This window comes from Anoplopoma fimbria, chromosome 1 (genome assembly GCF_027596085.1).
Source record: "Anoplopoma fimbria isolate UVic2021 breed Golden Eagle Sablefish chromosome 1, Afim_UVic_2022, whole genome shotgun sequence".
Classification (NCBI taxonomy): domain Eukaryota; kingdom Metazoa; phylum Chordata; class Actinopteri; order Perciformes; family Anoplopomatidae; genus Anoplopoma; species Anoplopoma fimbria.
Window position 1 is genome coordinate 10844674 of NC_072449.1, and position 18599 is coordinate 10863272.

At 40.5% G+C, this 18599-nt stretch overlaps 2 protein-coding genes across 2 annotated transcripts in view; both read right to left on the bottom strand.

The window, feature by feature from the left end:
- The window catches only part of LOC129105584 (arf-GAP with Rho-GAP domain, ANK repeat and PH domain-containing protein 1-like), a 45844-nt gene extending 34186 nt beyond the window's left edge, over positions 1–11658 (bottom strand). The window contains 2 exon segments of the mRNA XM_054616726.1: positions 447–1583; positions 11544–11658. Coding sequence (XP_054472701.1) covers positions 447–1510 — 1064 coding nt within the window. The 5' untranslated portion in view covers positions 1511–1583; positions 11544–11658.
- A 3516-nt stretch (positions 11659–15174) lies between these two features.
- Positions 15175–18599, bottom strand: part of stard10 (StAR-related lipid transfer (START) domain containing 10) — a 13093-nt gene continuing 9668 nt past the window's right edge. Inside the window, exons 4-6 of the mRNA XM_054598287.1 lie at positions 17564–17684; positions 16708–16760; positions 15175–16413 (exon numbers count right to left, since the gene is read on the bottom strand). Of these exons, the coding sequence (XP_054454262.1) occupies positions 16207–16413; positions 16708–16760; positions 17564–17684 (381 nt within the window). The 3' untranslated portion in view covers positions 15175–16206. The remainder of the gene's footprint in view (positions 16414–16707; positions 16761–17563; positions 17685–18599) is intronic.

Sequence of the window (18599 nt, forward strand, 5' to 3'; positions counted from 1 at the left end):
ACACACACACACACACACACACACACACACACACACACACACACACACACACACACACACACACACACACACACACATATTACTTAAAGTCACTCTTTAAATAGGATGGAAAACAAAATCCTCAACCCTGTCCTGTTAGAGCAGAAGGCAGGGTCGAGCGACTAACCAAAATAAAGATATCTCAAGGTTTTCTTTTATGTTTTTCTCTTAAATCATACATTTTGATAAATGATAGATAGAGGCAATGTAAGTGGGAAAGCAGAATAGTTTAAGATCCACAATAAAAGGACAGGGCTGGTCACACACCATTACCACCCTTGTTCACATACGTGTCACACGGTCCAAAGGATATATTAAACACAAGTATTATAAAAGACAGCCATAAAGCAAACTGGAAACACTCATTGAAAGCTGCATCTAGGTCCATAAAATAATAATTGACTTACCGGTGTGGGATTGGTGGAGGGCCTTTAGGTACCGCCCCTACTTTTGGTGGGAGAGGTGGAGCATTTATGTCATTGGTATGGGAAGCAGTGGGGGAGACAGATGAAGTTATTCTTCCTCCATCACTACCCAAAGGATTGGCAGGGGGCTGAATAGCTAATGTCTGAGAACGAGTTTGAGGAGAGGGGAAGTTGGGAGGGTGGAGAGGTGCATGTGTCGGGGTGTGGGTAGGGGTGCTCGTGGGGGTGGAAGTCTGGGATCTGCTCCGTACAGCTGGGGCTTTAACCGCATGCCTGTCCAGTTTGGGGGAGGCAGGGGTTCGAGCAGGAGGTGAGGAGCTGAGGGGAGAGGTGAAGCGCTGCGGAGGACAGTTAAGGATGCTTCGTGGAGGGACAGGGGGTAAAGAGTCGTCAGAAGTTTGGGAGACAACTGGGCCGGAGTCACAGTCCATTGGAGCACTGGAGGTAAACCTAGTCCTTTCTTTAGGCACAGGCTTCTCCCTCTCTCCATCTATTCCCCCATCCCTCTCCTCCTCTTTTCCTTCTCTAGATGCTGTTTGTCTTTGTCCAGGAACTGGCTTCTTCTCCTCTCCTTCACCACTTTCCTCTTTCATCCTGGACACTTGTCTCTCCCTGGGGACTGGTTTCACTCTCTCCCTGTGCAAAGGTCTCAATGTCTCTCCATCTCTTTTCTCCCTTTCCTTAAGGACAGGTTTTTCTTCCCCTGGGATAGGAACAGGTCTCCCTCTCGGCAACACTTTGGGATGTCCCGTTTCCTCCAACCTCTGATCTCTCTCGGACTGTAAATGGTGAGAGTGCGTGTCAGATTGTGTCTCATTGTTACCATGCGTTTTGTTCAGGCTAGCCAGGATGCGTCTCTGGTGACCCGGCAGTGTGATGCCCATCCGCTCCAACTGATCTGGTGTGAGGTTGCAACATTGTGGTAGCGTTGCCAGCCCGGCGCTCCGAAATGCCTCAGAATACTGCTCAAGACGAAGAACACATAACCAGTCCCACACAGTCGAACAGGATTCAGACTGAGACATGACTGTTTGTAAGTGCAGCATGTGGAAGGGCGAGGCTGTGTCGTCCACAGAGAAAAAAGTCGACTTTAACACCTCAGATCATGGCTTACACGACCTGTGGAAGAGAAAAAACAAACAGTTTTCAGGAGTAGCAATTAGAGAAAAGCATTCATAAGCTCTAAACAAAGATTCTCACCTCGCCAGGACAGCGCGGCTAGTATCGTTTACACCTCGTGAGTTTATGTGTGAGTCATCGTGGCAAAATGTAGTCCTGGAGACTCGTGCTGTAGCAGGAACTACAGAGGCATGTTTTGACATTTTGCCAGGTGATTATTTTTCTGTCTATGACAGTGATAGCATTGCAATCGTATAAGATGCAGTCACAAAACTAGATGTGGAGTTGAGATCAAACTTAAGGTTGAGTTTCGAAGATGGGTGTTGCTTCAGCAAGGAGGGCAAAAATAGTAACACACACACATTTTTTTCCCCTGGTCGGATTTTACATTTGATGCAATCAATCGCAAGAGTGTCTCTGGTTTTACCCAATTTGAACCCACATTGGTCTGGTTATAGCCCAGATGATGAAAAACACTTCCTTCAAACCACACTATTTTGAGAAATTCTGCATTTGGAAATAGTTTGTTGTGCAAAAAGTCCAAAATTATTTTGGTTCCCAAAAGACAAGAAGTGATGATTTAGTCGATATGGTGACTCCTGAGCCTACGCGTTGTATCTAATGGTGCTTACAGTGCCAACAGTACAAACTACGGCCAACATGCTGACAGAGTTTAGCTGAGGGTGAAACAGTGGTCGGGACTGCGTTATCAGCTGTGACTGGCATATGACACCAAAGGAGAAGCTTGGACACACAGACACAGACACAGACACACACACACACACACACACACACACACACACACACACACACACACACACACACACACACACACACACACACACACACACACACACACACACACACACACACACACACACACACACACACACACACACACAGAGAGAGAGAGAGAGAGAGAGAGAGAGAGAGAGAGAGAGAGAGAGAGAGAGTGACTTACATCTCCGCTCAATTAGACATACATCACTATATCTTTACATAGCAAATAGTTGTATTCTGCTATATTAATGCTCTGAATGTCATATATGTGACAATAGTATACATCCAAGAGGTGCCCATAATTATAATCTGTAAAGAGCAGCGTCAACTTTCAAAGTTGCATGAGATAAGGTCAGGTGACTACTACCCCGGTAAAAGAGGAAGTTGCGTTAATTCCCTTTGATGGGCACTGTCATTATCAACAGCACTGCTGCTAACTTTAGAGTGTATACACAGCTTGAACTGATAAAACCAACTTTGGATTGTGTATTCAGACACTGCCCGGGTCACTGCACAGATCAGATGATCATATTTGATTATGAATGACTAGGCAGTAAACTGCTGTTAGATCTGTATTCCCTATTTAATGTTTTATACAAGGCACACTAATATCAGTGCTGTCATAGCATAAAAACACACATCTTTAGAATTATTTAATATAAACTTAAATATATTAATACATTTGAGCAGCCAACACACAGTCAGCACTGTAGCACTATCACACAACAGATCACTATGGGAGGAAGTGTTATTGACACAACAAGCATGTTCACACATACTCCCTCAATTCTCTCTACATCTCTCATTACATTACATTACATTACATTACATTACAGTCATTTAGCAGACGCTTTTATCCAAAGCGACTTACAGGAAGTGTATTCAACATAGGTATTCAAGAGGACTACTAGTCACCAGAAGTCATAAGTGCATCTCCTTTCTTAAACAAGCATCTTAAAGCATAAACCAGAGCAAAAGTATAGTGCAGAGGCAAGTTACTACGAAAACAATAATTGCAACAGACTAATACGAATACAATAAGTGCTACAAACTACTACGAATAGGATAAGTGCAGTAAACGAATACGAATACAATAAGTGCAGCAACTAATACGAATGCAATAAGTGCTACGAGGAAGGCTCAGGGTAGTACTTCTTGAACGCTGCATAAGTGGATTCAAGACTGGCTTCCCACAAGGCGTCCCCATCCCTTTCGCAACGTACCATCCACTCAAGGTTATGGTTTTCTAATTGCAGTACATTTCCTTTTCAATTCTGGAGATTTGAGTTAGGTTTAAACATGCAAATGAGTAACACTGCCAGACCGTAATAATCAAACACCGACTGATTTTGGAACATTTTGTCTCTGCCTACTGCTTTTGACCACAAGGGAAGCTAGTAATTTCAGACAGAGCCACAAACAGTCTTTCATCACCACAAACACACAGCTTAGGGTGGGAGCCTCTTTTAAAGAAACTACACAGCCTAAACTACACTGGAAACAGCCTGATAAAGCATTAGGTATGATGTCATACTAAAGAAGCAATGTTACTATGAATGCAACTTTTATTTGGCATGATATATTTAAGAACGTAATAGTTAAACTTTAAAATCAAAAGATTAAATGTAACTATAATCAAACAGAAGCTGCGATAGCATCGTTTCTGTAGTTCAAAGAGGCATTAACAGTCTGAATAGCAACAGATTACACAACATAGTCAACATTACAAAATATGACATGGACCTGATATCATTTGGTAGCTAGAAGTGAGGGTGGAGGAGGCTAGCGTGCACACAGTAACACACACAATCTAGTCCAAGATGTGCTATTCACCAGTGTGTGAGTATGTTAAAATGAGGGCATTTCATTTCCTGTCAAAAGTTTCCTCTGATCGGGCAGAGACCACAGAGCACAGGGACACAGCGTGAATCTAACGCTCCGATCAAATGCAGTTCCTATTTTTGAATTGAGGAACTTCACTCAGTAAAACCATAAATATGTGCAATTGGTCTTCTACCGTCATTGGAGAGTTACTCATAAACTCAGAACACAAAAGTCAAAATATGACATTTGAAGACACGCACACATTTAAAGTAGCAGGTCTCAGCATCTTTAACCAGAAACAAATTTTTACCTCAGCACTTTGGTCCAGAAAAGCCCTTACACAGCCTTGTGTATTCGGCATGGTGTGTGTGTGGGTGGGTGTCTTTAAGAAATGACATCAAGAGGCTGAAGTGTTGTAGAGGGTGAGAAATACTAATGAAAACTGTTCACAAGTGAATAGACTGCTGCAATAACCAAGGCTTGAAAAGATAAAAGCATTTTGGATGATCTCTGAGTCTCTAAAATGTAAAGCAGGTTTTACTTCTGGAACACTTAAGGTGATAAAAACATTGACAAAGGCATAAACACTTTGGATAACTGTCGTCATAATGCAAAAGTCAGATGAGAAAAATGTATTTCAATTTTAATCTCAGAGCGTCCAGTACAGAAGTATACACCTTCCAAGACGAACTTGACTTTACACATTACATCCTGTGTATTTTATGTACCTTTGTTCTGAATTATTTTCAATATAGCAACTTAAAAAATGTTCAAGTTCAAAATTACACTAGTAAGAACTGGATTGAAGGCATTTTTGGGCATGTAATGTGGACATGCATTTACTATTATCTCTGTGAAATGTTATAAAGATGTGAATAAAGAAGGCATTGTAACTCCCACTGCACTCGGCTGTTATGAAACACTAGAAAAACCCGTGTTTACCACTGGTATTGAAACTCAAACAGTTCAAACTTTCTGGCCAAACAGCTAACAAACAAGCCTTTTGTTTTAGTCTCTGAAGCAAACAACCTCAGTTGGAAAATAAAGCAAAGGTTCATCATCCTGGCATTGAGGTCCTCCATCCAAGAGTCCCACTTTCATGGCCCACATCCTTCAGTTAATCCAGGACCTGAATTGTGAATACTGCATCTCAGAATTACCATGTTTATATCGTCAGCTGTCCTAACCCTGAACAAAACCCCACTGTCTCTTTAATGTATTAATGATTAGTTTGCGACCTAAGATGTATCATTTAAATACAACCTTTTAAGAGATGTTGACTTCTCTTTCCCCCTTAATAGACCTGCTTCCTGTGTTGGTGCTTCGCTATGCAAAACACAACTTGAACCTTTCTCTGTACTCAACGCAGAGAGATCAAATTGATATCGATCTTTTCCCCTGCTGTCGGTAAGATGTCAAACAAGCATATTTTCAAAAAATGTCAACCTTCCTTTGACTGCTGAAATCAACAACGTTTTTACCTGAACTCAGAAAAATAACAGAAAACTGTGTGTGTGCGCTTCATATATTTTGTATATTCAGTTTATCTGTTCGTCCCCTGCTTACTTCGTTTTCCTGAGCTTTTATCTAATTTTCTTTAGTTTCCAACCAGCATTTTGCTCTCTGCACATTTCAATTCATTTATCTTTCCACTCTCTCCCTCTCTCCATCCTTCTCTGAGCTCCCTCCTCCCACTCAGAACGCTGCTAATAACAGGGTCTCTGTGCTGCCTTCACAATGGGGCATTCTGTTGCCTAGGAAAGCTCACACTCTCTCACACACACACACACACACACACACACACACACACACACACACACACACACACACACACACACACACACACACACACACACACACACACACACACACACACACACACACACACACACACACACACACACACACACACACACACACACACACACACACACGAAGGAGGGAAACGCATGGTGGGGGCCCACTGGTCAAATCTGGTCACACATTCTAAAACAAGTGCTCACCTAATAACATTGTTTGTGTAAAGTTGGCGAGGTTTGGGGGGCCTCTCAAATTGTGTTTCAGGCTCATATCCCCTTTCAAGTTGACACACAAAAAAACCAGGATGTTCGATTTTGTCCGTTCGCGCTGATCAGTGCTGGCTGACCTCAGACTCAACTCTGTTCTCTGTCAGTGTCCACAGTCTTAAAGTAGATTATCTGATTCTTGGACTGATTTCTAAATCCGAACAACAAGTAAAATGTCTAACAAACTTGATCTCCCATTAATATGTCATTATTATTATTAGACAACAACATAGCATGTTATTGACACCAAAAACACATGACTGGCCTCATCTCGTGCTCTCATGCAACACATCCATAGTGACAAGGTTGTAGCTAACAGCGTGCAGGACGTCACAAGGTTAAAAAATAATTTCTCAAAACCTTTCACATATTCTTTACAAGGCCACCTGCTATGACCAGTTTTGACAGTGACCTTTATTCTAACTCCACTGCCAGAGTCTGTGCACACTACAGAATTTGATTATGATATATAGCTGAAGAGAGCTAGAATGTGTGTTTAATAAAATAGCTTGGGTATGATGCGTGCAATATGAGCATTAATGGACTTTGTAGTTGGGAGGCTAACGTAAATGTTACTGGTTCCACTGCATTGGAAAGTTCCTAACTTCCATAACTGCAGACGAATAATGGGTCTGCCTGCCTCCGGTTAACTTGTCAATACTGAATGTTGTGAATTACCTTCTGAGGTAGCATGCAGGTACCAAAATGTTTCTTTGCAGCTTGCCACCAAAACTTTAACTTTAACTATTTATAAAGTGCATTTCAGGCTAAATTACAATACAGGGTGCTTGGCAAAACAAAGTTGACACATCCGTATCAATCTATGAATGCACAGATATAACCTGTAAGAAGCAGACCATTAAAAAAGTGCTTGTCTATTGGCACAAAAAAATGTCAAACCATTTCTTACATTGCTTTCATTTCTTACATTGCTTTCATTTCTTACATTGCTTTCATTTCTCAGGAGTTTTGTATGCAAAAGTGATCTTCAGTAATGTTATCCATAAATATCAACACAATATTTAGATCTACACGGACACATATACTTCAACAAAAAGCCTACTTACTTAGATAGCAGAAAAAACATTATGCTGCCTGACTATAGAGTTTGGTTGAATTGCAATAACAATAGTGAAATGCCATACTACCAAATTCTTCCTCAAGTCATACCTACTCAGTGTATTACAAACACTGGCCGCATTGCACAAGTGTCATGTTGTAATTTCTCTGTGTAATGAGAAATACACACATGATCACCATCAGTCATACTCATAATCTGGAAAATGTTTTTTTATTAACGCATAAACACTTGTGAATTGCAAAAGGTGCTGAGTGACAATGATGACATCATGATGATGTGTTATTTCCTTTGGTTTGTACATGTGAAAAATTGTGTCCAGCTGTCTACACTACTCGTCTACTGCGAAGTCTTGAGAAATACTCCTTAACAAGAAACAGTTTCCTTTAACCCTTCCTTTCAAGAGTACATTTTTATATGCTGGAGCCCTATACATATTTTAATGTTTGCCAAAACCACAGGTAGGGGTAGACTAACAATCCATATAACCATATTTTAAGTAAGACACTGCCATCAATTTGTGTAACTAAGACACATGAATGGGCACGAACAAGTTAATATCTTAACTTCAAAATGTCACACCCAGCACATATCTTCGTCCAAATATTATAAGAACTATATTCAGGACATCTTAGTGGCCGCGTAGTTAAGACACATTATTTACAATAACCGTGACATTCCCAGTTTGGGGCCCTTCGTTGCTTATGATCCGTTTTCTCCTCCCATGTTCCCTGTTAAACTCCATTGGCTCAGCAAAGGCTAAGCGGCAAAAAAAGTATAAGAAAATTATAAAAATCGGCTGACACATGGAAATCAGATTCTTTACACTTCCTAAATATCCATTACTGTATCCATTTGTTTTGTTATTAGTCATGTTTATGTTGTGTAACAAAAGTGCTACAACTGCATTTCATGGTTCAACCCTGTGTTGCAATATGACAATAAATAATCCTTATTATCTATAACCTATGCTGCTGTAATCCTGTAAATTTCCCCGCTGCAGGACTAATAAAAGGATTATCTTATCTTATATAACTGGCATACTTGAAATTGGAGCCACCTGATGAACTAGGTCAAAAAAATGTAATCTTTACTACCTGCCCTAACTACACTGTGCAGGTAGCAGACAGTAAGTTTGGCTTTCTGCTCTAGCACTCCCTTAACTTTTCATTTCAATCACTTCAATATATGCTACTCAGACACTAGTAGTTGGGTTGCCACCATAGAAGAATTTTCCTCAGACCCTCAGATTTTTATCAAGGTAATGACCTTAAAAAAAGGATTGAGGAAAAAAGAAAACCTGCATTCACACGCACACATGGGACATGACTCATAGACCCACCACTAGACCCACTGCTGCTTTCAGCCCGCTTTCAATTAGAACTGAATAGTGACTCAGTCCTGCCAGTAAAGGAACGCATCTGAACAATGTCCTCTAGTGAACAGGCCAGTATGTGTGTGTGTGTTTGTGCACACAGAGTGCGACATGTCACAGGAGGATGTTTCCCATGGTAACCCACCTACCGTCCACATTGAAAATAAAACTCCATTGATGGGACCAAAGTCATCATTCTGTCAAAAGAAAACTATGTTTTGACTTAAATGAGTGTAAAAGTTCAGCGGGTCAGGATCTTTTCCTCCCGTGGTGGACGTGAGCTGATATTCCCGCAAGTATAAAGTGTGTATACCACAAACTATCTTGTTTGTCTCTCTACTGTCCATTCCCTAAGTCTCCGCAGCAACAAATGTAAAGGATAATCACGGATGATTTGCTTGTTTAAGCCCATTGACTTTAAATTCACACAATCCTTTCCATGAATTCCATTTATGCTTATAGCCTGAACTAAAGTTTTGACTCTCTGACAGCATATCAGCATAAATTTGAGTGTACTCTGAAAACCCAGATACTGCAAATGATTACCCCAATACATCTCATTAAGGACGGCTTTAAAAAACAGTGCCTCATAATAAAATCTCTTTGACAAAAGATTTGGACCAAGTAATCCTTCAAAATGTTGAGGAATTACACAGAGACTAAGAGGTGCTTTGAATAATTAGTCTACAATTTACTCTCTCCATTCAACAGCACCGCACACTTTCAACAAAAACTGGAAATTACATTGTTAATAAACATAGGGTTTACTGCAAAAACGTTTAGCTAGTTGTACCATACTGAGTGTATGTTTTAAAAATAATGTAGCTGCACTCACAATTGGGTGGGAAGGGTTGAAAAAATGTTCCACTTCAAGAAACTATTCTGTCGCTAGTTTAAACTCAAAACTAAATGACACATCCTCTTTCCCTCTCAAGGTGGAGTCTTGACGCTGAATAAATGTAATTTTAGCCACAGCCTCCAGTTATCACTTCTTGCACGACTGGGTTTCTCTATTTAGCAGCGAGTGATCATGTGAGTGTATGAGACAGACGGAGAAGGAAAAAAAAAAGACAGAAAAGTGTTAGACATAAGTGAGACGGAGAAAGATAGAGATGGAGACGGACAAACAAAGTTCCAACTTGATGACCGACAAATAATTCAGAGCATGCATCCTCAATAGAAGCACAAATCATCTAAAAACAAGATATAAATTGGCTCAACTTAGCATAGTGTGCCTCTTTAACTGGTAGACAGAAAAATCGCACTTATATCTGTGCCTTAAAATAAATAAAAACATCCTGCAACCAAACATTATGTGGCTCAGTGTGCACTTAAAAAATAAAAACAGACAGCCACAGGCTCACTGAAACAGTTTTCACTACAGGACATAACAGGGTCAGTAGGGCCGTGACACTCTTTCACACCTACTTTTGACATGAGAATATGGTTCATTTCTTGTGTTGCCATTTGGCAATACACAGGTTATTTAATCCATGCTTTAAATACATACATTGGCCTTGCAAGTCATATACCCTGCTTAACATATAGTTTAATTAGCTGTATTGCAAAGCATTTTAGCTTTGGGACAACAGAATTATATATTTTAAAAGAGAACAAACATCATTAGGTCCATAATTATGGTCCAGAAACTCTGCTTATGTGAGATTACAGAAGTGTGCACAAATTGTTGTGTTATTGGAAGCGTACATTGAGCAGGCTAGCCGGTCATGCAAAACGTACTGTATTTACAGGATTTTTGGCCACATGCAAAAAAAAGTCCTTTCCTTTGCAACTACTTACCACAGGTTTGATTTGCAAAGAAAACTAGAATAACTATGACAGTTTGTACTTAACTCCACAACTTGAACAGAAATCTAGAATCACTATCAAAGTTTCCACTTAACTTCACCACTTATCTGATTGCATATAGAAACAGTTTCACTCTTGATAGCATCTTATCACATCTAAAAATATCCCCCCAATCCCACACACACAAACACACACACACACACACACACACACACACACACACACACACACACACACACACACACACACACACACACAAGCTCTGCCCTAGACTGCAAAGGAAAAAGAAGCTGAAATAAACATCCATGAGCAGCGTAGTGGGTTTGTGTAAGCGGTTGAGGCTGCATGGGCTGAATGCATGGGTCCTACCTCAGAACAAATGTAGAGATGCCTGCTCTTTAAAGTGTAGTCTTCTTAAAATGCTAGTCCTGTAAAACCACCTGTCGCAAGTCCACCTGCTAACACATTCACAAATCATGATGTGGAGAAAAAAAGAAAGAAGAGGAATATGATTCACATTCTTTTCCCACAGGTGTGACCGATTTAATCTATCTGTACATTTGGTTAAAAAACATGATTAAATAGTCTTAAAAAGGATGAATTCCACTGGGGATAAACAACCCAGACGACTGCAAATCCCATTTCCTCTGCACGTATACGACTTAAAGAATAGAGAAGGAAATAAAACAATCAAACGTTATCATACTAGTTAATATTAACGAATTCGAGGTCAGGGATTATTGATTCATTAATTAGTAACGCAAGTCTAAAAGCAGAACTGGGTTGAGAAGTCGACGGACTATTCACAAAAGTGTTTTTTTTAATAAGTTATGAATGTTAAATGTTATTTTCACTGCAGCAGTTTAAGCTCACAGACATGAAAACACATTTTAACAACTTCAATGTGTGTGTGTGTGTGTGTTTATGGTTTTAGGGATCGTCTATTCTTATCAGCTGTTCTGGGAAAGTTCCTAAATAAAATAATAATAAAAAGAAAAAAAAGTTTGCAGTTCTTGTCATTCACTTACCTTTTGTTCAAGTCTTTTCTCCTCTTTAACTCCTCTGAAATGTAATAGTTGTTTGTTTCTGAGGTCAAATTAGCGACCACAACCGAGACGCCAAATAGCGGATAACATTTTTGTTCACGCGGATGAAGAGCAGCAACAACTCACACACAGGCGGTGTAAAGCTAGAGTGAAGGAAGTCGACCATTTCCGGTAAGTGGCGTTTCAAAATAAAGTTACACACTGGCGTTCCAACGCTGCAGAGTTTTATTTTTTAGGCCAGCAACTATGTACTTCCGGTGTTTCTATGGCGACATTGATGCAATCAAAATTACAAAAAAACTTCCGTGCGGCCGTCATGTGACCACAGAAACAGACTGGACAACCCAGTTTTCATGCAAATGCCCTTTAACTATTTCCCACTCACTTCTCACTAACAAGAATCATAACTCACACAATGCTATATTTGTGAAGAAAATATCCTCTGCAAATCATAAATTCCTGTATTACAAACTATTGTAAGGACTGTCATAGAAAATAATCATACAGAACATGATTAGGGTTCACTCACAATATATTTTTTCAAATGTTTTTTTTTTTTTAATGAGTTCACCAGTTACTGATTTACATACTTTAAATCTTAAAATAACAACAACAACAAACGGTTACTGTAGCATTTAAACAAAATGAGAGGTGGCTATTTAATTGCATGGTCCAAGTCATTTCCATGATCCCAGCAGGTGGTATGAACAGGTATATTCTAGGTGACCAGGAGTAGAAATCATTCCAAACAGACATTTGCATAAGAGGTGGTTGTGATGTGGAATTCAGATCGGTATTAAATCAGATAGGCTTCTGATTTGTTAGTTGTAAGCTCCCATAGGAACCAGAAGAGGGCGACCACTCACCACCAAGCTGAGCCTAGTAGACAGAGAGAATTTCAAAGGACATCATGTTAAAAAAGAAAAAAACACAAAATAATAAAGTGGCAACTGGATTTATAGTAGAAAGAGAATGTTACATGTAAAAACAGGTTCAATTATTAAAGAGGATTCTTTTGATTGCTGTTCAGCCACAGTGAAGAGTCAGCTGGATGAAAGTGATTGAGAGCGAGGGCGGCTGGCATGCAATAAAAGTCATAAGTTGGACCAAATTGAAACTCATAACTTCACAGTCACACTGTACATAATGATGTACCAGGAGACCCCCAAAGATAAAACATTTATAAATTAAATATATCCCACTTGTAAGTTTGTCATATTCTCTGTTTTGTTGGGGAGCTGAAGGGGAAATATGTTTTTGGCCTGTGTTCCTGTGTGTGTGTGTCACATATGTGATTCACTGTGTTGTGTTCCCTCATGTCCCTCACAGTCAGTCCAAAGACCCGATGAGTAAAAGGTTAATATCTTTAGGAGCCGGGACAAACAATACACTGACTCTGTGACAAGTCAGTGACTCGGCAGTATTATACTCATTTAACGTCTGACCTTGGGTAAAGATCACGGGACTGTGCCAGAAAGTGTAGCTTGGGAAAATGAGATGGTAGAATGGAGGTGAGAAGACGAAAGGTGACAGATGGAAGGAACAGGACTGCAGCGACTTTGAGATAGGCTATTGGAGCTGGAATTACAGCGGCTGCTGGCACCAGACTTGCCTAATTGTAATCAATTATTTTGGAAATGCTAAACAGTAATGTAAGGTACGGTATATTTTAATTGCTCTTGGTGGTTGGTTAAAAAAAAAAATGTAAACCAAATTCAGATCTTTAAATTTGATCTTCCTATTCCATTGCCTGTCCTGAGCTCCACAAAACTACTTACATATACCTTTATTGATCCCAAGAGGGGACATTCAGTAATGTAGCCAAGTTTGTCATGTTTTTGACAGCTGAGAAGTGGCAGAGAGAAAGCTGGGAGTAAATGTTGAGGATGAATGACAGGGCAAGAAAAGGGAAAGCAAAAGGAGGAGTATAAACAAGTTGGAGACTGTAGATGGGACAGGATGGGAATAACTGGAGAAAAACAAATGGCTAGATTAAGAAAAAGTAAAAAGAGGAGAGTCAAAGAACAAGAGAGGCAGAGGAAGAGAATACAAGTAGTAGAGGGGAATATGAGGACAGGAAAGAACTGAAGTAAAGAGGATCAAAGGAGAAGTGAGGCCTGGATGGGTAGTGGATGAAAGGACGGATGAAATGATGAAGAGATGGGTGGAAGACAAAGAAAAGACAAAAAGACAGGGGGGGGGGCATTGAGGAACAGAGTAGGGGGAGAATACAAGAGGTGGAGGTAGAGGGAGAGGAGAGGAGAGGAGAGAGAAGAGAAGAGAAGAGAAGAGGAGGAGGTGGGGTGGTGATGAGTCATCGCCAGGCTATCAGACCTGGTGGGCCCTGTTGCTGTGTGGGTGGCAGTGTGACACATATGCAGAAGCCCCCCCCCACACACACACACAGAGGGATGCCGGCCATCGTGCTGCTTATACGTCTCCTCCTGACGCGGAGGCGGGTGGAAGACAATACAGGGGATGCCACTGGAACACGCAGCTCACACACACTCATGCACATGCAGCCCTTTTTATCCCCGACACACACACACACACATGCACGTGATGTCGATGGCCGAGCGATGGCCCTCATTAAGACTCTGAGGATGGTGGATGGATGATTATATACAAAGGCAGAGGGATAAACAGTCAATGCAGCTGTAGGAAAAAAGAACACCAGAGCTGTGCACACCTCCTGCCTTTTTTTTTTGCATCACTCGCATACTCTTTCCTTCATCATTCATAATTTATTAGGTGGTGCATATGCAGAGGCGGATGTTGCAAAAAGGGAACTCTTCAGAAAGGATGACATGCAAAATAAAAAAAACATGAGGTTAATGTGTATAATCCTGCGCTATGCTCCCTTTACTGAGGCGCTCACAGGCACAGATAGCTTCATGGACTCTCAGATAATTATCTCATCTTGTGTATCCAATATGTTTAATGCAGTCTTTAACCACACTTAAAGCCATGTTACTGTGTGTCAGTACGTTTTACGCAAGAGAAGTGTCATGTTGTTAAATTAACTCAACACAGGAAAATAAAAAATGTAGCTGTTGAACATGTGATGCATTTACAATATATAGTACGTGCTCTTAGTCTGATCCTACAGAGGGAAGAAAGGAAAGAAACCCTGCAATAAGTCACTTCCTCTGTGACAGGAAAGCTCCCATCGCTTTATGTCTCCCTTTGGTGCTGAGTCGATCATAGCGTTGCCATGCCAACAGATTGGGGGATTCCTCATGCTCATCTAGGCTACTGCGCACAGTGCATCAGTGCGTTCAGCCAAACAAACACACATACACACTGTTCCAAGAGTGAAAAGCAGATTATCAATAGGTAATATAAATGTCATGGTGTTTCCCTGTTTTAATCATGGCCGTGTTGCTTTAAAATCAATGGTTGTGTGTGTGTGTGTGTGTGTGTGTGTGTGTGTGTGTGTGTGTGTGTGTGTGTGTGTGTGTGTGTGTGTCACTGAAACAATGTGTAAAGGAGAGCAGAGCAACCATATTTTAGCATCAGCATGCAAAACCTGCAGCATCAGACTCGAGCAAAGACACTGACACATGTAAAACGCTGACATAGAGGAAAAAATGACTCAGCTCACCAGTGAAATTTGAAAACCTTAGTAGGAATATGTTTTTTTTTTAATTTTCAAACTCTACATACATTCATACATCTCTAAATTAGAGTAGCGGACAGTATGTGTGTGAAATCTGTATGCGTGTTTGTGTGTGTATGAAAAGGGTTGCAGGTCGGGGGGGGTTCCAGCTGCCTTCTGCACACCTGCATATTTAATATGTGCTTTCAAAATGTGACGGAGACACATAATGAGTGACAGAGAGACAACATGGGGAGAAAGACACTTAGGGTGTGTATACATGTCTGAGTGCATTAATGTAGTTTAAATGAATGATGTGTCTCCATATGTGTACTTGCTGTACACATGACCATTAGGGGGGTGCACTGAGATGGTTTCCTACTAGATAGAGCGTATACATAACAGATTAAAGAGTATATCTCTGAAATCCACTGTTCATATTTTGAATGAGAGCTAGTTGTCCACTTTCAGGTTAGTCTGTACACATTTGAACAGTAAATCTTACTGAAAATATATTTTGCTATGATAACCTGCATAGGTCCTGATTAGAAAACTTTGATATCCCTTGAAGGTGCATGAAAAAATCACATTAGCAAGTAGTTTCAGAGCCCCTTTGTGAGTGTGTGGGTGTGTATCTGTGAGTGCATCTATGTTGCATGTATGAGGTCATACATTATGTATGTAAGTATAAGATGGAGTTGGTCAAGTATGAGTTTGTATATGTGCATGAATGGTTATATATATGTGCATGTAAGTATGCCTGCATATGCAACAGCATTTGCATACAAACATACTTACATATAAAATCACATATATATACATATATATATATACATACATATATATACATATATATACATATATATATATATATATATATATATATATATATATATATATACATACACACATGTAATTGTGGATGTGTATCAGGCATGCATGTAACCCTGCATTACTGTGTGTGTGTGTGTGTGTGTGTGTGTGTGTGTGTGTGTGTGTGTGTGTGCGTGTATGAATACATGACTGTTGTGTGTAAGTGAGTATGCGTTAGTCGCTGTCTTCTCTCTCCTGGGTCTCAGCCAGGGAGCTTTCATCAATATTCTCCAGGCTCTCGGCGTGCTGGATGCTAAGCTCAGAGAGCGGGATGTTGGGTAATGTAGTCTGTTCGGGGAAGAGCCAGGGCTTGAAGCCAGGGTTGTGTCTCTGCTTCCACTCTGAATACTTCAAACAGGCTTTGTTGATCTTCTTCATCGCCTAAAAAGAACAAAATAGATGAACTACACAAGTAAGCTCTGTTGATTGATCATTAACTATGTTATTATCAAGGGATTGCTCCGTCCCAGGCTGCTCTCCAGAGAATATTAACCTTATTTCAGCAAGAATTCACATAGCCTCAAACAGACAAACAAACACTGAAAACAGTATGTTTCTGGAATGTGTAGGAGAGACCATTAGTCGTTGATTATTAATAGTTTAAGTGCCTGTGGATTAACACGTCACTAAACAGACAACTGAAACAGAATCTGTGTTAATCTGTAAAAGACTTACACGGGGAGCAAGGAAGTGGGAAGACTTGTTGACAACCCACTTGGGTAACGAACCTGTAAAGAGAGAAAAAGAGAGAACAGATGAAGATGGAGAAAAGTGTGAGATCGACAGAGAATGAGAGTGAAAGAGAAAGAGAGTAAAACAGGAGGGTGGGGAAGATATAAAAGAGGGATTTAAAGTTTTCTTTATTACATGTCATGTCATTCAGGATTAAATACAGAGCCAGGTGCCATAGTGAAATAGATGCTGTCCTTCATATTGTTACTATGGCAACTCATTTTGACATAAAGGCAGGGGAATGAATCATTTATAAGAACAAACAGTGTGTTCGAAGCGCCTGTGTGTGTGTTTGTGTACCTGTGTCCTTCAGTCTTACATTACATTACATTACAGTCATTTAGCAGACGCTTTTATCCAAAGCGACTTACAATCAGTAGTATATTACATATCATTCACCCATTCACACACTGATGACAGGCTACCATGCAAGGTGCCACCATCAGACTCTAACTAACATTCATGCAACATCCAGTCCACACCGATGGCAAGCCTTCGGGAGCAACTTGGGGTTAAGTGTCTTGCCCAAGGACACATCAACTGCCGAAGCCGGGTATCGAACCACCGACCCTCTGATTGGAGAACTACCTTGCTCTCCACTACGACACAGCCGCCCTTGTGTGTGTCTTGTGTGTGTACTTCTGTTTATTCATTACTGTTAAGTTTGTCCTTGTGTGTATTTGCTGTTGATTGCCCTTGTGTGTGCGTGTGTGGTGTGTGGTGTGTGTGTGTGTGTGTGTGTGTGTGTGTGTGTGTGTGTGTGTGTGTGTGTGTGTGTGTGTGTGTGTGTCTTAGTTACCTCGTGGATCTACCTGGGCCATGTAAGTGAGAGTACAGTGGTTGGTTGGTCCCTGGCTCTGGATCAGGTAGCCAGTCTGAAGGGACACAGCTCGCACCTTGTCCTTTTTAGGAGGGTATTTCTGTAGAGACAATAAACAAGGCAAATATTTTGATTTGTGATATTGGGCTTTGCAAATAAAATTGAACGTACAAATGAAGGTTCGTGTTGGCCCTTATTCAGAGCATGAATGTATCAACCTTGATTAGGCAAGAAACCCTGCAAAATCTTCATTACCTTTTTTGTAGCTCCATATTTAATTAATTTATAAGTAGAAGAAAAAAATCCCTACTTAAAAAACAAACTAAAAAATGGTCTTCAGCTCTTTGTGGAAATCTGTCAAATGGTTGAAATACTTTGTGCAGGGTAAGCATTAGCATTCTGGGGTCGGTGCTGTGCTGTGTTTTTTTTCTTGCTGCCAATCACTCAGATTTTCATATTTCTGATGCAAATCCAGTCCACACTACTCAGTAGCAAAGGCCGACTATTCCACTGCTGGCTCCTTTGACTATATATCTGAGATTATTATTCATGATGATAAAGTACAGCACTGGTTAGCCAGTGCTAATTGGGACAGGGACACTGCAGAGCTCTTAAGAAGCACACAGAGCAGCAGTCAACTAAAGAACCTTTATCAGAGGAAAATTTCATACAACTCATTTATCATTTGACCCACATTTTTGGTGACTGCACCTCTACTAGTAGGCTACATTGTAGGACTTTCTGCTGAAACCACAAAGACAGTTTTCATTACATCTGCAGGTTTCTGTGAAATCAGCGACAACATTATCTTCTGAGATAATGAAGACAGAGATTCTAGGATTTAGAGCATTAGTCACCGATGAGGTGTCTCTACAGTCTTGACAGATCCGCTTTACCAGGAAACTACATATCTGACCTGATAATCAGTGATAATCAGAAGCGAGTTGATCGACAGAACATTTACTTAACTTTGTGTTTTTTGGTCAGATACAGCCATGCTAGCAGCAATGGGCTG